This window comes from Lygodium microphyllum, chromosome 23, assembly GCF_053477565.2.
Source record: "Lygodium microphyllum isolate KBCC chromosome 23, Lygodium_microphyllum_v1.1.10, whole genome shotgun sequence".
NCBI lineage: Eukaryota > Viridiplantae > Streptophyta > Polypodiopsida > Schizaeales > Lygodiaceae > Lygodium > Lygodium microphyllum.
The window spans coordinates 8,513,431-8,535,071 of NC_141157.1; the positions used below are offsets into that span (position 1 = coordinate 8,513,431).

At 43.8% G+C, this 21,641-nt stretch overlaps 1 protein-coding gene across 3 annotated transcripts in view; it reads right to left on the reverse strand.

Annotated features, from left to right (window-relative positions):
- Positions 1 to 284: 284 nt before the first annotated feature.
- Positions 285 to 21,641, reverse strand: part of LOC148015857 (protein NRT1/ PTR FAMILY 8.3-like) — a 99,225-nt gene continuing 77,868 nt past the window's right edge. For 2 of the 3 annotated variants that reach the window (XM_087664712.1, XM_087664711.1), the window contains 3 exons: positions 2,600 to 2,682; positions 2,244 to 2,307; positions 285 to 1,355 (listed from right to left, as the gene is read on the reverse strand). In XM_087664712.1, the coding sequence (XP_087520838.1) occupies positions 416 to 1,355; positions 2,244 to 2,307; positions 2,600 to 2,682 (1,087 nt within the window). In that variant the 3' untranslated portion in view covers positions 285 to 415. The remainder of the gene's footprint in view (positions 1,356 to 2,243; positions 2,308 to 2,599; positions 2,683 to 21,641) is intronic. The other variant, XM_087664713.1, reaches the window with a different exon arrangement.

The following is a 21,641-nucleotide window of genomic DNA, read 5'->3' on the forward strand; positions in this document are numbered from 1 at the left end:
TCACGTATCACTTTAAATGTTTGTGGACTTGGTATGTTTTTCAAAGCTAGACACATATTTACCCCTATCAAAACAAGGGGTCGATAGATATGTGAAACTAAACTTTCACCTTTCACTGCTTTCAGGAATCGAGCCTTAAAGCAGTATATAAAGAAACCTTCAGAACCTCCAAATTACAGCTCATTGGCTGCTTGGTTTCTGATTTCCCTGGACAGGGTCCTATGTGTCTATCCAACAATACGATTTAACTCTCTGCAGAAAGGTTCTACTACATCAATTAAACGTGTTCAATGATGATAATACTATGATTGCATAATCGTCTGTTGACAAATGTGTTTGGTGGCGTGCACCCCAAACAATAATCCTTCACAGTCGCACACCCTTTGAAGTGATACAAAGCTTGACTACCCAAAAATCACACATTATATTCCTCTGTGTCCGAGCTAGTTTCAACCGTTTTATATGTGTATGAGCAGGCCAAGGCTATGAACACTAGGAGATTCAGAACACACAAGATGGCAAGAAGCCAGTAATAGTAGTCTAGACGGCACCTATTCACATTATTGACAATCCAGCTTTGGCTCCCCCATCTACTTGTGACGTCGTTAACAATGCTAATGACAACACTGCTCAGAAGACTTCCAAATCCATTTGCACACAAGTATAAAGACATACCCAAACTTCTCATCGTGTCCGGAACCTGATCATAAAAGAACTCTTGCTGACCTACAAGGGCAAACACATCAGACACACCAAAGAGTATGTACTGAGGAAGCAACCAGAAAACACTCATTGGGATTGTGGCAGTGGGATTATCCAGAAGTCCATAATCTTCCGCAACCTGCAGACGCCTCCGCTCGACCAGGGCTGCTACAGCCATGCAAAGAACAGACAAAAACAAGCCCACCCCTAGGCGTTGCAGTAATGTTAGACCCTGTGCATGACCTGTAACTCGCCGCACGGATGGAACAAATATGCAGTCATATATGGGCACCACAACAAGAACAGCTATAGAAGAGAATGTTAGTAATGATGCTGAGGGAATGGTGAAACTTGAGCCAACTTTACGATCCATTGTTGCTGCTTGCTCCACAAAAAATGTCGTCATCTGAGCTAGTGCAAGCCCATATACGATCGTGGTTAGCCAGATCGGGAGGATCCTAACAATGAGTTTGGCCTCTTCAACTTGCGTAACTGTGCAAAGCCTCCATTCGCTTACACTGCCCTTGTGAGCTTTCTCAAATGCTTGTCCTGATTCATCGATACTGCCCAATAACGGTTCATTTTGATCTTCATTCCTGCACTGCCACAAACCTTCCTTCGGAAAATCTGGAAGTGCTGCCTTGTCAAGACACCTGCAGATCGTTTTTCCAAGATAGGAGTTGATCAAAGATGTGTTAACTAATCCACTGAAAGCAATAGACATTATTATACCTCAATCCTCTAAAAGAATGTGCCTGCAGAAAGAGAATGGCACATAAAGATGGATCTCAGGAACATTCAAGAAATCAGACACAAGTTCTAAACGTTTACAGAACTGAACTAGTCGGAAGCAAGATAAGCTTTGTCAAAGAGATTGCAAATGCAAGGGTGTGATAGCCCCAACATTTTATAGACCTAATACAAGCCTCCCAAATGGTATTATCGAATTGAAACAGAGACCGTCCTCCATTCTTGGCACTTCAGATTCGGTACTGGGCTCCAATTTTACCAAGACAAGTCCACATTTGTGAGACATAAATCTATTTCTATTACAAACCAAACACTGCAGGTATGGACGACACCTTTCTTGAGATTTTTTGGACAAAGTTCACAGTAATGTTTGTGATTCTCGCCTCACCCTGAAAACCATACCTTCTTTTGTTCAGGCTCCAAAATTCACCAATCCATCTCCTTTTTAAAGGAGGGCGTTAGATAGGTGTTGGGCATAATTTCCGAAATGAACCATAAATAATAAGTCGGCACCACAATGTTCTCCATGGGTGCATGCATGCATAAGTTTGCATCTGCTTGAGGCATTTACATAAGTGAGATGTTACAGAAGTTGCATGGGCATGCATGCATGCGTTTACATTCATATTTTCCTCCTACAATGTGATGACAATGATTATAGTCTCTTTGATCTAGCAGGCCTAATTGTTTCCTTTCCCTTTTGACTTTTGGACATAATAGTTTGTTGGTTTTGCCCCCTCTTGAGGTTTTCCACTAATAATATAAACCGTTACACAAGAATGTGTGCTTACTTGTGTGAGCACATGCATATGTAGCCGCGGCATACGAGCAAGTGTAAGAGTCCCTCTCTTCCCCCTGGCGCACATGAAAAGCTTAAATTAAATTAGAACATTTACATTACATCAGGCCTTCTGGCCAGCCAAAGAAAATCACATCACAACAAACAAATGTCATGTGGGGGGCACAAGAGTGGTGCGAACAATGGCCAGCCTGCTAGATAAGCTCAAAGAAAAGGCAAGCGGACTCATTAGTTTGGCACTCTCCATGCCCACTGAGCATTGCCAAATCACATCACAACAAACAAATGTCTGTGGGGGGCACAACAAGAGTGGAGCGAGCAATATGCTGCCATGGAGCAGGTACTTACAGGGATGATCAAGCCAACTGAAACCATGGAAGAAATCTGCCATAGCAGTAATCCTCAAACACAAGGCATGTGACCATGGATACCTGAGATAATAAAAAATAAAGGCATTACATGTGCGCCAATTCTCCCAAAAAACAGTCTACCTCAGAAAATGGAAATGGCAAGGATGATTTGGTTGCAAAGTGGTCAAAGAAGGCAAGCACTCACTAACTAGTTGCACCTAGACAGCCGACATAAAGGACCAAAGATGATGCACTGACAAGCATCCAATAAAATCTATGACAAACGGATTCTCAGCATGTAGTGCAAAAGAAGCATGTCCATTATTATTTTGCGTTAGCAAAGTGCATCCCCAATTGGTAAACCACCCACCATAGTTCTCCATATAAAAACCTTAGCTTTGAATGGTAATATGTAGTGCCAACCACAAAAGGTTGTTGCCTTCCACCATGAGGGTGATTTACGTAAGTGCCATGCCTTGTTAGCCGTTTTGTCCACCCTTTTATTTGCTCTAATCAACGTATGATACATGTTATAAGCTGAAGTTGTGTTTGCTAGCAATCATGGTCATTTCCTGGTTGTAAATCCTACACTGAGTCAGTCAGAGACATTATGAGCTTTGTCTCAATCCAATCATTTTGTCCACTGTCCCTATTTTTGGGCAACATTCTTCTTTTTGGCCTGGGATATTGTCCTAGAGGATTTTACGTCATCTTGCCTATTTAGAGGCTCACCTGTCAGTTGGCCAACATCACTTCAGTCATGGACTTCTTTTGTTTCCCATCTTCTCTCTCTCCCAACACCATCACTACGGCCGTCTACACCCCACATTGTCTTTGATGCACATCAAGGTTGCTGGCCATCACTAGACACTTAGAAGTATACCACTCTGCACCCTGGTACATCGTTAGTGGGAATGCCACCCTTTAACACTATGCCTTATACATGAGCAAGTGCATTACTCTATCCTCTAGTCCTACTGTGTGGGGAATCACCTTCTGCACACTATTGCCATCCACAATCAAATGCATGAATCCCCATCTTATGCTAATGAGTCACCTTCTTTGAAAGAAACAAGGAGTGGAAACAAATCACTTCCACACTTAGACCCAATTCCACCTTCCCTAATTGATCCTGACCACAAACCACATTCCAATGCCAATGGCTAGTTACCTTTGAAGGAAAAAGGGAGCAGTATACTCACATGCTCTCAAAGACCCTTCTAGCACTTCTTGCCTAAAAAGAATAGATTTTGTACATTTTGCCAAAAACCAGGCCATGTAGATGATAATTGTTGCTCAAAGGGCAAATGTCTTAGACCCATGCGCAAAATCACCTCATCCCTAGCTAAGGGACTTCTACCCACACCAAAGAAGAATCCAATCACCATTCCTAAACCAACCTCAACCCCTTCTAGCAGTGGTAGTGCCACTCCAAGGAGGTTGAGAGGGAGTCTTCCAAGGGAGGTAGTATAATTTCTCCACTCTCAAGTATTTGTGGTCACTGATGCAATGGATCTTGGATTGGTCACTGATCAATGTCTCGTAGTATCTCTACTTGGTTTGGTCCTTACCTTTACCTGGGCTAGTCTCGTAGGAGTCTTGGGTTAGGGTTAGGGTAACTCAGAGACAATGAACACAGAAAATAAATGAAGTGATATGACTGCTCAGTATACAATGCTCATGCAGCAAACACACTATGCAGTGAATGAATACTAAACCTCAAACTCCTGTATCTCAAGGATCAGGGTAGAGAGAATGAGTTGGAGAGTGTGTCGTACTTTGTACAGATCCCGAATTCCAGCAAGGCAGCCTCCGGATGTCAACCAATAGTAAACGCAGCCTGTGTATGGCTGCAAATAGCAGTCTAGAGAGAGAGAGTGTGCAGTAAACGCAGGCTGTAGAGAGAGGAAAACAACACACACAGGCTGTAAACAACAAAAGCAAGCAAAGGAGAGAGAAAATTTGCAAACACAGGCAGAGGAGAGAAAATCTGCTGTGACAAGCTGAGGAGAGAGAAAAACAGCAACGAGGAGATAGATAAGTTATTGAAGGCCAGATTCATCTATGAAATTGAGCACACAGATTAGATGTCATCTATAGTAATTGTCTTGAAGAAGAACGGGAAGATTCGAGTGTGTATGAATTATAAAAAGAACAGCATTGGGCGCTGTGCAAAACCTTTAGCAACAAGGCGAGCCTTGTGCTTGTCCAAAGAACCATCGCTAAGGTACTTGGTCTTGAAGACCCATTTGACGCCAATTACCTTCTTATTTGGGGGGCGAGGCACAAGATACCGAGTGCCATTCCTCTCAATAAACTCCAACTCGGCTTCCATAGCTTTCTTCCATGGTGCGGACTGTAAAGCCTCCTTCACGGAGGTGGGCTCTCGATCCTGCATAACACGGGTCATCAAACAATAGTTATAGCAAACAAGCTCCGTAGAATGTGCCTGGTGCCTCCATGACCGCCGCGGACCATCTTGCGGTCCCTACTCCTCAGGGACCCCCTCGATCGCTGAATCACGGAGTGTGTCACGGGCCCAACGAGGAGAAGGCCGGATCTCTCCTCGTCTCTCTCCATTAACTGAAGACTCTGGGATATCCACCGGTGGTAACACCTCGGGGGTAACCGGTGGAACAGTAGACTCTGTATCGAAACAGAATCGGAATCAAAAGGCGCGGGCTCCAAAAAAACTATTTCGAGAGCCCAACTCTCCCTTGGATCTCTAAGAATGGGATGCTCCTCACTCGCTGCTATGGCCGGAACCTCCACAAACCACACATCTCGACTAGTGTACACATCCCGCTTGACGGGATCATACAAATGATAGCCTTGGGACTGAGAGCTGTAGCCAACAAACACCTGTCTTCAGGAAGCTGCTTCAAATTTATCACGATAAGCCTTGGGAATGTGAACATAGGCATCACACCCAAAAACCCTAAAATAAGAAATATCAGACTTAGTCCCAAAGCCTCACAAGGTGTCATCCCATCAACGGCCGAAGTGGGGGATCGGTTAAGGATGTGGACTGTAGTAGCCACAGCCTCGGCCCACAGAAACTGAGGTGTCTATCGATGCTCCATCATGGTGCGCGCCATCTCGATCACACTTCGGTTCTTCCGTTCAAGAATGCCATTTTCTTGAGGAGTGTTGATGTTAGCAAACTCCTGGTGAATGCCTTTATCTGCACAAAAACGAGCAAACTCATTAGAAATAAATTCACCACCCTTGTCAAATCGCAAGGTCTTCAATCACCGGCCTGATCGGTTCTCCTCAAAGAGAAGCCAATCCTTGAAGTGGGAAAAGGTCTCCGACTTCAATGCCAAGAAATAGGCCCAAGTCATCCTGCTATAGTCATCTACAATCAACATGAAGTACGAGCTTCCTCTCAAGGACTCGTTCCTCATAGGGCCACAAAGATCCGTAGATACAAGCTCCATCGGTGAAGTAGACCGCCGCGAAGCTTTGTTGGGAATCGCATCCCTATGCTGTTTTCCACGAATGTAGGAGACACATGGCTACTGGCTCACCACTATGTTCGGCAACCCTCGAACAAGCTGTCCACGTGACGCCCTCCGAAGATAATCATAGTTGAGGTGACCAAACCAAGCATGCCATAGCTCTAACTGTGTCTGAGAGGTAAGAAGCAGAGTAGGGAGAGCGGTAGAAGACATCGATTTGTAGATGCCGTTCTCCTCATATCCTGATGAGAGAACCTTCCTTGACGCACGATCAAGGACTCGCACCGAATCACTGTCAAACTCCACCAAAAGTCCAAGGGAACAAATCTTATGAACCGAAAGTAGATGATACCCTAAACCTGGCACATGCAAGATCTCTGAGGTATGGGTACCACCACGTCCATCTGGAATAAGCTGCATCTCACCCCGTCCTGCAATAGACACCGAAGAGCTATCTCCAATGAGAATCTGCCCACACGAAGGTCGCAACTGGGCAACACCAACTGATGAAGGAGTCATGTGCCGGGAGACACCACTGTCAACGATCCACTCTCGAGCCTAGGGAGCTGTCATCGCAATATCAGAATCATTCGGTGTAGAGTCCTCAATGACAGCTAGATGAAAAAATACAGCTAATGAGGGTGCAGCCACCGCTCCAGAATCCTTCGTGTCCTTCTTGTTGGTGTCCTAAGAGTCTTTGTCAGGGCAATCCTTCTTCCAATGGCCAGTCTTTCCACAAATATGGCATGTGGATTCTTTGTCCTTGTCCTTCTTTGACTTGTTATCCTCCTTCTTCTTTTGGTCCTTCCCCTTCTTCTGAGAGGCTTGACCTGTCAGGGCTTCCGACTTGCAAGCATGCTGTCCCTTCAGTTGTTCCTCTTGGTCCAAGACCATAGGAACCAGCTCTTCCCACCGAAGAGTAGACTCATGCCCCGAAGCAATAAGGGCGGAGTAGAAAGCACCGAATTGTGGCGGCAACTGGGACAAAAGTGTGATCGCCATGTCTTCGGAGGAAATCGGCTTCCCCGCATTCTGAACCTGCATCTGACGTTGTCTAAGCTTGTTAATGTACTCCCACAACGAAGAAGACTTGTTCACGGACAGGGTCGGCATCTGCACCTCCAAAGAAACCCGCTTCATAAGGGTCATCCGGTTATACATCTGATCAAGCTCCAACCATATCTCCCGAGCCACCGTCAAGTACTCGATGTGGGCTATCACAACTGTAATACGAGACAGAAAAAGAAAAGAATGAATCCGAGCATTCAGTTTGTCCCAGTGAGACTGTGCCTTGGCCAACTCCGCACGAGCATCGAAAGAGAGTTTGGACTCCTCTCTCACCGAGGGCCGGTCGATCTCCTCCTGTACAAGCTCCGCCAAATCGTAGGACTCAAGGATGGCCAACATCATCACGCGCCAGATGCGGTAATTGTCGCCATCGAGCTTTTGATCTGCGGGAAGAGCCAGTAAGACAGGCACCTTTCGGTCCATGATCGTCTAGAACTCCAAGTCAATCTCTGTAGACATCTTCACCTGTAATGCCTTCACAAATGTAAAAGCAGCCCCCCTCTGACTGTGAAAACGCAGCCTGCTAGGGCTCTTTCTTCCGCGTCCCGAACCTTCTTCACTCGCCGGAGGCGATGAAAAAGTAAAACCTACACTTGAAGACTGAAAACTCAACCTTCCTCCTCTTCAAACAGCAGCAAATCCACCAACTGGATTCCTTTCCTGCGCGCCCACGCTCGCTTCAGCCTTATTCTGAGGCACAACCCTCTCGCTCGCCCTCAAACACTGGAAACATAGCCTTGTGTTGCGATGGAAACTCTTCTTCAGGTTGGTTCTTCACTCAGTCAACCCTTCTACACTGCTCTGATACCATGTCAGAGTGCAGCGATGCGGAAGCGTGGGACCAAGACTGGAGATTCGTGTGGATTCCGTCTCTGTTCGCAGATTTCAGGCAGGAGATCGTGCAGACTGCAGCAAACTTCGAGGTGAACAGCAGGTTGCATCATCGAGGTGGAGACACGCAGTCCAGCGCACTGCGCCCGTGTATATATCTGCATATCTTTGTATACAGCACACTTATACATCAGATCTTCATCTTCCACTGTCTCTTTCTCTCTCTTCTCTCTGCGTTCTCTCTCTCTCTCAGTCTTAGTCCCATGCTTCCGCATCGCTGCACTCTGACAAATGCTGCGACTAAGAGAGGCAACTATCCACTATCCTATATGAGGAGAGAGAAAATTGAGCAGGCGGCAGTTGGGGAGTGATCGGTAATAGTTGCTCTGTTGTAAACATCTGCAAACTGCGTGTGGAAGGCTGGAAACAGGCACCAGATTGTAGATGACAGCAAGGGACAGCTGAGACTGCGATGTCCTCCGCAAAAGGGGTATGGGCAGTAAGCTGAAAACACCTGAAACCTGCAAAAACGAGATATATTACTAAATGGAGAGCATTTCTTTTAAATAAACAAGGTTACTTCATTAATCAAGCATGTTTTGGGGCTGTTTAAGTGAAGCTAATGCATTTTTAGCTCAACATCCCCTCTCAGGCCCAACAACGATGCCACGAGAATGAAAGCCAACCAAGACCTTTTTCTTTTCTTTTACCCCAAGGCGTCCCATCCCAAAGCAACCGGAGCATCGGACAAAGGGTGTGTGTCAGCTGCCCAGTGGCCTACTAAGATTACAAAGGCAATGGTTATCTTACCAAGGGAGCCCAAGAGGTCACCCCTGAGAGAACAAGGCATTGGACAAAGGGTGCATGTCAACTGCCCAGTGACCTACCAAGCCCTACAAAGGCAGATGGAATCAACTATGGACTTTTTTTTAAAGGGCTTTTTAAATTCGATAGATTTAGCATTAAATGAGGGTTGCAAATCAGTTTTCGTCCTATTGAGTATCTGTGCCCTAATATAGGAGAGTGATAAGGGATGGTAGATCCAAGACCTTCACAAAACAAGCATACTATCTCTACCATTACTAGGTGTTGATAAAGAAGGAAAATGACTAAGATGTGGATATAGCAAATAAGTGAAGCAAGCGTGAAGCAAGCAAGACAAGCAAAGCAAGCAAGCAAGAAAAAAATTGCCTTGGAGACTGCCATGTGCAATGCCACGAATATGGTGAATTCAGAGTCGACCACTCCAAAAGATTGAAAAGAGATAAATACGCACAGATGCATGTTTACATGAACAGAATGCCACTACATGAGATAATACAAAGGAAGATATAAGATATCATGCTCATGCAAAATGCTATGCAACAGTGCCACTTGGTTAGTGCTCTCGCAAGGGAATTGTTCACTTGCCCAAGGGCCCTTTTACGATCATATCATCCTAACAGTGCGGATGAAGTTGCAAATGTCCATAATACAATACAAAAAAATAAATCAATGTCTAAAAACTGTAAGCATCATCACTGTCACTATCAAGAGAAGAAGTCGTCCCCCTCTCAAACTGGAAGGGAAAGCAAGAGCGAAGCACCTTCTCTCCGTCAATCTGAAGAAGTAGGGCAAGGTGTACCCAAGCCGATCCTGGGTAGTAGGTACTGAAGAACCAGCCGGTTGACCACTTTGATCAAGATATTTGTAAAATTATCAGATGAAGACACAAACTGTAGGCGGATAGTACCTAGCTCAACCTGCTCTCTGGAAAAGTGAAAGTGAACTCCCACATGCCACGTCCATGGTGTCATGATCAGATTGTCCGCAAAGACAATGGCACCCTTATTATCGCAGTAGACAACGGTGGGAGAGTTGCAAGGAAAATGAAGCACCGCTAGTAAACTCCTCGAGTAGATGGCCTCCGTGGTGCCATCGAAGAGAGCCCTATACTCAGCCTCGACCGTGGAAGCCGCCATTGTCTCCTATTTATGGCTAGACCATGAAATGGAAGTTGTGCCCAAGATAAAGAGGTAGCCACCATGGGAACGCAGAGTGTTAGGATCTCCTGTCCAATTAGAATCAATGTACCCCTGCAAAACATAAACCAGAACCATACGTCAGGCCATCAGAATAAGTACACCATAAATAATGCAACACACGAAGACATGCAATCCAATGTAACATCCTATGTGATGTGAAATACTGACTGAGTATGCTGATTTAGTATGAATCACCAAAGAAGTTTCCCTACAACAGACCGATAAGTATATGCATCAAAGGGCTGACTTGGGGTATCCTTTCACAAGTGAACAGTGGGTTCAAGAGGCATGGTCACTAGCTATGTCTGATCTACAAGCTGAAGTGTGTACTTCTACTATGACACAAAACTACAGCCCCCAGATCGAACTACCTCGATCCCTAAGAAATAAGACAAGTCTGTCATCTCAAAGGTAGCACTAAGATTTGCCTTAATTTCTACGATAGCAACAAAATTTAAGCCTGTAATGAGTAAGTCATCAACGTACAACAGGATATAGCTGACCACCTCTGCAATAGATCAAACATATAAGTTCGGGTCATAAGGGGTAGAATGGTATTTGTGAGTCTGTAAAAACTCATCCATCCTATGGAACCAAGACTGCGACACTTGCTTCAGCCCATAAAGAGCTTTCTGCAAGCGGAATACCTTATCCCGCAGGTTCCCATAAAAAAAGCCCAATGGCTACTCCACATAGCCTTCCTCCTCGAGATAACCATTCAGGAAGGCACTCTTAACATCCATCTCATGTATCGGCAAACCATGGTGAGCGGCTAGCGCGAGAAGCAAATAGAAAGATGTCAACTACGCAGTAGGAGCAAAGGTCTCTTCATAATCAATGCCATGCTTTTGTCGAAACCCTTGCACTACAAGGCGAGCCTTGTACTTGTCTAAAGTCCCATCAGCTTTTAGCTTGGTCCTAAAAATCCACTTTGTCCCGATGACTTTCTTGTGACTCACACGATCCACCAATGTCCAAGTCTCATTTCGCTCAATACTCTCTAGCTCCTTCATGGCCTCTCACCATTGAGGGTACTGAAGAGCCGCTTGCCATATATCCGGCTTAAAATGCGCTATGAAATTAGTTATAAACGACGACACAAATGATGCCTAAGGAGCAAGCCGGGTAGATCTTCTAGGTCCCTCCGGAGTGGAATCCGATGGTAAGATCTCCGAATCCTGCATGGCCTACTAATACCAACGAGGTAACGGGTCTTGTGGAGGAGACCTAGAAGCTGAAGAACCTGTAGGAGCGTCAGGAGCGGAAGTAGACCAGGCTCAATAGGCACAATCTTCGATGATGTGGAAGGAGGATTCCGATCTAAATCCGGTACAAAGGATTGCATGATATCCCTCTCGTAAAAAACGACGTCCCTTCGAACGATCACCTTAGTTGTCCGAGGATCAAACAAACGATAGGCTTTCGCTTCAGAGAAATATCTGACAAAAATAAGGAGATTAGCTCGGGGAGTGAGTTTTCCTATCTTATCATCAGGTGTGTGTATATGTGTGTGTGTGTGTAGGCACCACACCCGAAGACTCTGAAGTGGGAAATAACATGCCAAGAGCCAAAGAAAGCCTCATACAAGGCCTTCTGAGGAAGAGCCGTAGTCAGACACTAGTTGAGGATGTGCACCGCAATGTTAACAACCTCGACCTAAAAGCGCTCAGGGAGCTCTGTTGTGAACAGCATAGAGCATGTCATTTCCATGATTGTCCGGTTTCTACGCTCCACGACTCCATTTTGAGAGAGGGAGTTGGTAGAGGTGAGCTGGCGAGAGATGCCATGTTGTTGTAGAAACTTGAAAACTCGTGGGAGATAAACTTACCACCGCTATTACTCCTCATACAACCAATACAACATCCAGTCTTGTTATGAACCAGCAGCACCCAAGCAAAAAAATATGTGAAAGAATCTGACTTATGCTTCAAGAAGTACATCCACATGTATCTAGAATGATTAACCACTATCAAAAAGAAATACAGCGCGCCCTTCAAGGCGGCAGTGGGTGTCAATCCACAAAGATCAACATGAATCAATCTAAGAGATGCCTCAGCACGATACGTGGATTGCTGAGGAAAAGGGGTACGGTGCTGCTTCCCAAGCTGACATGCTTTACAGACATCGCAATCTAGCTTCAGGCGAGAAAGGCCCTCAACCAACTCACGGCATGACAACTCATAAAAAGAGTCATGACCAAGATGCCCTAAGCGAAAATGCCAAAGACGCTCATTGTTCGTAGGCTCCCGAGATGTGGCAAATGCTTGGAAGCTATGGAACACGGAGCCCTCAGTTGTCAGCTCGGTCAGAAAGTGTCATGTGATATAGGACATTAGGCTGTGTCTTACTGCAAGCAATCACTAAATCAGTTTGAGAGTCAAGGACCTCAATTGTGGTCGCTGTAAAGAAAAGTGCTCACCCCAATCGGCAAAGCTGCTAAACAGATAATAAGTTCACCCCAAGCTAAGAAATATGATATACATTGTCCAGTGAAGCCAAATCCGGACCCTTGTCAATGGCAATACAGACGCAACCTTGAGTCTGAATCTTGATCGAGGAGTTACTTCCTACGCGGACTCGCCCGACTGTAGGGGCTCGGGTACGGAAGATGTCCTCTATAGGAGTCATGTGATGTGTAGCTCCACTCTCCACAATCCAAACAAGAGCTGAAGTGCTCAGCTGTGACGAGTGGGCCTCTGCGGAAGAGAAAACTGAGCAGGCGACAGCTGGAGAGTGATCAGTAACAGTCACTCTGCTGTAAACCATTGCAAACTACGGGTGGAAGGCTTGAAACAAGTGCCAGACTGTAGATGACAGCAAAGGACAACTGAGACTGTGATGTCCTCTGCGAAAGGGGTGTGGGCAGCAAGCTGAAAACACCTAAAACTTGCAAAAACGAGATATATTACTAAATGGAGGGCAACATGCCTATTAAAAGAAAGTTTGGGCCCTCCCAAGTGGGTTTGTGCTTATGGGACACAAATACTATCTAGGAACACATTTCTTTTAAATAAACAAGGTTACTTCATTAATTAAGTATGTTTTGGGGCTGTTTAAGTGAAGCTAATGTATTTTTAGCTCAACATACCCAAGCAGCTTGTGAGTAATCCCAATCTACATTTGGAAGAAGTACCAAGGAGGCCCCAACACAACCCCAATCTATATCTTCACTAGGAATATTGATTGATTGAGCCATCAACACATGCATAGGAGAACACGAGATTATTGCCCAAGCTAGAGCTAGGCTTCCCATTTTCTTCTCCACATGGGATGAGTTTGAGACTATGCAATAATGACCAATGAGAGCTCTGTTAGGATGATATATATTTTCTTCATGGTATTTTCTTCACAGTATACCTAGGCTCGCTGACCATCTCATGTATTTTCAGCTTTATATATTATTCCCCTCCTTGCCCTGCCCATCACCCTCCCACCCTTGCCCAGCATATGTCTCCCTCCTATCCTCGCTCCCACCCCAGCCCTTCCACCCTCTACTCCTAACCTTACCCTGCCTTGGCCTCAACCCAAGCCCGCCTTTCCTATCACCCTCTCACCCTTGCTCTAGTCCTCCCCTTTGCTTCCGACCTCAACCTACCCCTAACCCTGACTCATCCCTCCTGCCCTTTGCCCCCAAACCCACCACACCTTGCCATGGGAGTACCTCTTGTAGGGGCTGAAAATAGTTCAAGGGGAGTTAGTTGGCAACGATGGAGGAACACATTAGAGAATTGCGAGCACTGTTGCAAGGCGTGAAAAACGAACAACACAAAGAAGCAAAGAAAGAGACCATAATAGAGTCATTACAAGCAAAATTGGCCAACCAAATACAAAAAACAAATTCATTTGATTCAATACATTTTTGTGAAGAGGTTATGTCAATAATAATGGAGAATGAGAGGATTGAAGGTAATAAGAGAGAGATAAGAATTGGTGGTTTCCCCCCTTGATGGGATAGGGAGAACCTTGCTCCAAAGCTTGAACAAGCTTTCATTCTAGAAATAGACGTTTTACTAGCACACTAATCAAAGTTGTCCCTTTCATAGATTTGGGAGAGCCCATTAGCATTATCCCAAAAGGCGCACAACCAAAAGTCAATTACATGGATATGATAGAGAAGGCAATTGTGATGAAGCAAACTAAGACCCTACAAGGGACAAAAGTATGGATAGTGGACAAGTTGACTCCAACTTAAAATCAACCAATAGAATTAGCCAAAGTCAGAGAGGCACAAAGAAATGGTAAGTGGGCAGTGTATCGAGGAGAAAAAGCAACTTTCTGCACCCCACTTCCCTAGAAATAAATGTACCTTCTAATGGGATTTAGCTACCCTCTATTTTTGTAATGGAATTCTATGTTGTATTTAAAGCTCTTATGAGTCATAAGAGCTTAGAGTTCATTCTGTTTTAGTTATATTTCTTTTCTCTCTTTTTTTACCTTCATGGCAACGATACCTGAACTAGCATGTAACGAATTATCTCATAGAAGCCTTGTGGGCCAACAAAGATTTCATCTACACACTCTCCCTGCAAAATAAAGTTTAACCATTGGCGGATCTAGGAGAGCATCAAAATCCTATTGGTGAAAAAAAAAATGACCCCTATTTCATAGAAGGCTGAAAAAGAAGACATTACAGTCTTGATATCCATAGTGCCATCCAAAACATCCTCTTTGTCTTGGTCTAGAAAGGATTCCTGGTTGTGTTGAACATATTCACCCAATAGTATATTGGCAAATTCCAAGAGATATTTCTAGTCCAAGTCCTCGGACTCCCCAAGAGCCAAGGTCACCTACGCATAAGAACAAGCACAATGCTCAAATTGTGAAGAGGCTTGAGAATTTGCCATTAGATCATCAAGGGTGTGCTCACCACATTCCATCACTGCATCAGAGACATGTTTACTGCATTTAATGGGGGGTTGCACATCAGAACCAGGTTGAACCTCAAAACGCGGGGCAACCATCTCTGTACAAGGAACCATTTCTTCCCACTCTTCATCTTCCAAGTTGAACCTCAAAATGCAAGGCAACCATCTCCATCCTAGGACTCCCCCACAACCAAGGCCACCAACACATAAGAACAAGCACAATACTACACATCAGAACCAGGCTGAACCTCAAAATGGGAGGCAACCAGATATACAAGAAAAACTGAAATGCATACTTTACCATATAATCTTAGACATTGGATACCCGATTGGCCCCAAAATTGGTACCCCTTTCAGTAATTATTTAACTTAATTGAAAAAAAAGTTAATGTACAATGGGATTCTCCCAATCCCTTTCGGTATTTCAACTTCCCTTGCTGTCCAAAATGACCAGCAAGTCTTCAATCTGATTTGCCCCTTAATTTAAGCAATCAATTAACCTTCACCCGCTTTGATGGAGATCGAAAATGCCCCAAATTCAATTTGTTGGTCCCTCCACTTGGATAGGCTAAAAATAGCTTCTGTCCTATTGAATCCAAGTCTTGGAGATTCCAATTTTTGGCATGCTTCCTGAGGCTGTTGCTAAACCCTAATTTCTACTACAGATTAGAGTTTACAGCAAAGAAATCTGAAATTTCTCAACCTTTGGTAATCTCAATGCTATAATCTTCGTAGCAAGGCTGTAGAAAGGCTGGGAGATGAGAGAGAATGCTGAGGAGAGAGAAAATTCAGACTTTCTTTGTGAAGAACTGAAGAAAAAATATCATTTACTGTAGCTACCTTGTCTCAACAAATTGTAGATGCAAAGAACTGAAGAAAATCAATCATTTACTATTGTTCCCTTGTCTCAACAGCCTTTAGATGTTGTCACCTACTGTTGATTGGTTTTCTCCTACCCTTGATTGCCTCAGAAGGTTCTCCAATGGTTGCAAATCAAACCAACAACATCTACTCCCTCTCTCTTGCAGGCTAAATCCACTAAAAATGCCTCTTCAGTCTCTTAGGCCGTTTTTCAGTCTTGCATGGGCATTTTTTACAAGTGGCAACTTTTCCAAATGGTTTTTCTAGCATTATCCACAATTAAATATTATTTTTCAGTCTTTAAATAGTAAAAATTAATTTGATAATTATTTCGGTGCCTTGAAAAATAATCTAATTGGCCAATAATTAAATTGGCTAGGGAACTTTCATTCCCAAGTGTCTCTGTGCCATCTTTGATCATCAAATTGGCGTTAGGTACCATTAAACGCCACTTCCTTAGTGTCACCAATTGACACTTATAACCAAATGAATGACCTAGGCCAACAACTGGCACTAGATACCACCAAGTACCTTTGCGGCATAACTTATAGCAACTTTTGCCTTTGTCATCCCGTGATTTCCTCACGTCCCAGGCTCGTAAATTTACTCACATGTGCAACATTTACTTAACCATGTGATTAAAAATTAATCCACATGTTAAGTGAGGTTTCGAAAATACATGTCCTCATGACACACCTATGCATAAGAACGAGCACAATGCTCAAATTGTGGAAGCTTGTGAATCTGCCATTAGATCATAAGGGGTGTGCTCATTGCATTCCATCACCGCATCGAAGACATGTTTACTGTCTTTAATGGGGGTTTGCACATCAGAACCACGCTGAATGTCAAAATGGGGGGGCAACCATCTCCATACAAGGAACCATTTCTTCCCACTCTTCATCATCCGGATCATGCCCCAAGGCATCCACCACCTGGTCTACGAAGGCCAGGTTCAGCTCTAGCATGGTGCGATACCTGCTGGAACATAGCAGCCTGCATCGAACAGTTAGTGCACAGGGCAGGGCAGGGAATGTGCAGACGGCACTATTTGACATGCACAGCAGTCAATCAGTGGCCCTTCTGTCCTCCAGGACGGTCAATACAGCGCTGTACCAAACTGTTGTGTGTGTGTGTGTGTGTGTGTGTGTGTGTGTGTGTGTGTGTGTGTGTGTGTGCAACTTGGTTGTGACCTGCCCTGTGTGCAATCAAGACCTGCCCCAAATCTTACCCTGAAGCTGCCCCTAAATCTGCGCCCTGAAGCTTATCACAATCTGTCTTGAAAGTGGCCGCGTCTGAACTTAAACTCTGAAACAGGTTGAGACCTGCCATGAAAGTGCATCTGGTATCAGATTGTATGACCTGCCCAGAATCAGGTGATGACCACTCCTGGAATGTAAGTCTTCAATCTGCTGGTAGACGTGACATGTGCCTGCATGTTGTCTGCCTGAGATGCAGTGTGAAGGCTGTAGTCACACAGCTTGCTGTGTCCTAACAGGATGCTGGACAGGCCATGTCTACCCTGTGCTTCCTGTCTGTCTCCATCGCATTCCTTCAGGTCATCCATTTGCAGGTCATCTCTCTCTTCTTTTTTTCGTGAAAATAATTGAATTAAAAGGCAATATTTACATCAGACCATCAGGTCAGCTAACACAAATCAAGCCAAAAGGCCTCTAAGACCATAACACACACAAAAAAAACAGAGGTACCCGAAAGTACTGACGAGGTCATCTCTCTCTCTCTCTCTCTCTCTCTCTCTCTCTCCATAAATCAGAGCCTACTGACACTACTAGCCTAGCATAGACAAAGCCACCCCACCAAACACCTCCCATTCCATCTTGTGGAGTCACATTGGATAGAGCCATTTCACTTCGTCAAGCACAACCACCCCATCTACTAGGACCATATCCCAGGAGGCCGCACCACAGTTAGATTAGAGCCATTATCACAAGACAGTCAAGACTCACCACCAAGCATATCAGTTGAGCAATCAAGGACTGCATCATGGCTGAGATCATGTACAGATCTTGAGATCAGCTACAGCCTACAGTCTCCACCACAATTTCTATGAATAGTTCCATCAAATTAGGTTCTTTTTTTTCCTTCTCTTTCTACTCATGGGACAACACTAGACATGGTTCTATTCTAGCATTGTCCCGTTGTATAGTTGTTCTCAACATTGTTTCATAGGCCACTTACTTATTTTAATGTTATCTTCACCTTACTGATGAAATGACATTAGACATGGATGTACTTTGGATTTTGTCGCATAGGCCACATTGGCCTTATGTAGACGTTAATCTGTGTGTGTGTGTGTGTGTGTGTGTGTGTGTGTGTGTGTGTGTGTGTGTGTTATCATATTATATAAAAACACAAAAGTAGTACAAAAGTCAAATCACAAGAAAGATACAAAAGTCATAGCAAAGAAGCAAAAGAGATTGCCATATGCCAAGGAGCTAAATCCTCTCTAGGGAGAAGATTAGCATGCTGAATAAGATCTAACTCCCAATGTATCCTAGCAATATTTCCTTAGACCCTATGGCAGAATCAAAGACGAGCATTCCGAGTAACCCAATTATGCCAACAACCCCAAAATCTGAAAAAATGGAGCAAAATATTCATATGTGGCTGCGATAGGGTGGGGTTATTTGCCCTGGCAAAGGCCCAGTTAGAGGTACATAGCAGTAGGCCAACCGTAGCTCTCCAAATATCTAATAGGAGGGTCCAAATTTTTTTGGCTAAAGGGTAGGAAAGAAATCTATGATGCAAGGATTTCACATTGGTCGTGCAAAAAAGCCAATTGCCATTTGATATCCAATGCTTTGAAAGAGCGGAGGCAAGGGGAAGTCCACCAATGAGCACTCTCTCAAGAAAGACCTTGTGTTTCAATGGGGTCTTGTTCAGCTAGGCTTCCATCACAGTCATTTTCCACAAAGTCTTAGATTTATGCATGCCCCAAACCGAATTGGCTTTGGTGACCAAGCCAATGATGATCCTTAATCATGAGATGATACACTTTGTTAGTCAAAGCCTTTTGAAGGTTGAAACGGTTTGCAAGATCCCAATCCTACCAAGGATGATGAAAGTCAAGTGCAGGAAAGAGCTACATAGGCTGCACCACCCTCTCAATCTCACCCCATAGGTCATAGTATCCATGAGGAATCCAAAAAAGTCTTCTAGCTGTATGGATGGACATCAATACCCCACACCTCACCAGAATGGCATCAGCAATAAAAGACAAACCCACACATGCCATATGATGAAATTCTGGTCAGTCCTATTTCCCATCCGGAGAGTAGCTAGAACGTGGCCAATAATTCCAACAAAAAGAAGTTAGCTACTGAATGATCCTCTGTCAAATGCCAACATACCTTCTAAAGAATAAATAGCCAAGAACAAATCAAATAATTCACCCAAAAGGAGGAGGATGTTGAGAAGTGGGCATTAGTATTAAGAATACGCCACCATGAGCATTGTATGCAGGTATTACCATATAGGAGACCTTGGTCTTCCAAGAAGAAACACACAATAAAGACCCAAGGGTATGAACAGTGCACATAGCTCTAAAAGGTGACCAACAAAGAGCTACCATATGGGTCTCCACACCTAGAATAACCACACCACCCATGATTTTTCGCAAACATGACTCCAAGAAATCCAAGAAATACCTACATGCAAGGAGTCCTTTTTGCACAACATTAAATGGATGTGTCTGGTAAGAGCATTCAAGGTAGTGGTATTCCAAGATAGGAGTGGCAAAAAGAAAGCAAGCATGGGTAGCATGATGGTCTATGTAGCTTTGAGACATACATGAAAGGACTAAGTCCAGGATTTCCAATAAATAAATTTAGCCTCCCACTTTCACAAGATCTGTTTCAGCAAGTGCTTTGGCTGAACATCAACACCCGAGGGGTACCATAGATGTTTGGCAACATTGCCACAGGGTACTACCATCCCCCCTCTCTCTCTCTCTCTCTCGTGTGGAATTTCATGGAGGAGGCAAGGTGCGTGAGCTATGGAATAGTTAACAATTATTTGGCACGGTTCAAAGGACACGTCGATAAGCTTGGCATGGGTTTACATTTTGAACCCTACCTAGTTTTTTGACTAATTTTCCTTTAATACTGCTCTAAAATGATGTGTGTATGTGTGCGCGCATGCATGCGCATGTGTGTAATACCCACTGAGCTAGAACATAGAAAAGCCAACATGCCTAGGAATTTGGAGACACTTAAAGAGGGGAAATACGTAGTGTACAGAGACAATACGGTGATTATTGCAAAATGTTAGTCAAAATGATGGTGCACAACATATGAGACACTTAAGATATCAACAACAGAGTGCTACATTTGGATGCTAGATGTTTTGAGAACAATTTTCAAAATGCAAATATAGTCATATATACAAAATTGTACTAATGCAATGGGAGCTAACTACCAGGAGTACAAGGGTACAAATGAGAAAGTATGTTCTGCTCACAAGCCCTAAAGCTTGGTGGCACTAGGGACTCTAGGCATGTGGCCATACTTTTTCGAGGTGGTCTCAGAGATGTCATGCAAGTGATACACAAAGATGAAGATGCACAATACATGTGGGTCAAGATACACGTAGGTAGACCACGTGACATCTTTATCGTAGTATGCTACTTTCCCTTTGCAAAGTCAAACTATGCCATAGTACGAGGAAGTTTCGGAAAGGGGAGAAATGGAAATGGGAAAAACTTGAGTTTTGGAAATTCGGCCAAATTTTGCAAACGGGAAAACAATGTTTCGAATTGTATACTAAATTAAATACAGTATTATGTGGGTATGTAAATATATAAATACCTACAACATGTACTCAAATTTCATAGAAAACTTTGAGTCTTCATGTCATATGACTGAAACATGATTCATTACACATGTCATGACCCAGAGTGAAGATTGAGGAGTCAAAACTCAATGGTTGAAACGTACGACAGCTTAACACAGTTAAGACTCAATTTTCAAAACTTAAGGCAACAAAATGAATTATAATTTATGACTCATGAATCATCTATGATCTAAAGCGCAGTGAAGATTGACATCAAGGACAGTGAAGACTCACACCAAGGACAATGAAACAAAAATCAAGATACATAATAAGTGAAATCAAGATACAATGATATGTATAACTATGTCATGTGAATAATATGTCAAAACTCCAAAGTCCAATGAGCACTTAGCACTGTGTAGTGCGTACTAGTCTATGTACTAGTCTCTATACTCTAGTAACTACTAAGTAATAAGTATCAACATCAATGAACAACTCGCAACTGTAGTCTGGACACTGCAATGCTAAACCGACTCCTATATATCACAAGTCATGACTCATTCTGACTCTGAGGATCTATGCACCATCTCCTCGTCCAACTCCAAGGATCCTGATCGAGAAGTAGATGAAGCAGTCTTAGCCTCAGCCTCAGACTCTGGCTCTAACTCTGCCTGTGATGCACCACTACCTATGGCTCTCGCTCTAACTCTCCTTTGTGCATGAGTTTGATGCATCCATGGCAATAGCTCCTCATAGAGCATGGAGTAGATATCCCGCTCCTCCTCTGGTATATCTCAGGATGTCACGCACCTTCTCTGTATCAATCTTATCAACATTCACCAGTAAAGGTAAACGAGACAAAGGAATATCATATGAGAGATAAAAATTCAACATGTTCAATGTTTATACATACAAAATTTACAATTCAACTTTCAAGCAATGTCAAGTGTCAAGGTTAAAAAGTATGAAGAGAATGATTACGGAATGCCAGCAAAAGTTGTGTCTCTCAAAGTCTAGTTGTAGATTGGCCAAAATGAAGAGAATGAATGCGGAATGCTAGGAATTCATACTCTACTCTCCTCATCATGTCTATATCATCCCCTCTGAGACACCTCATGTACTCCATGAAGCTCTTCTCT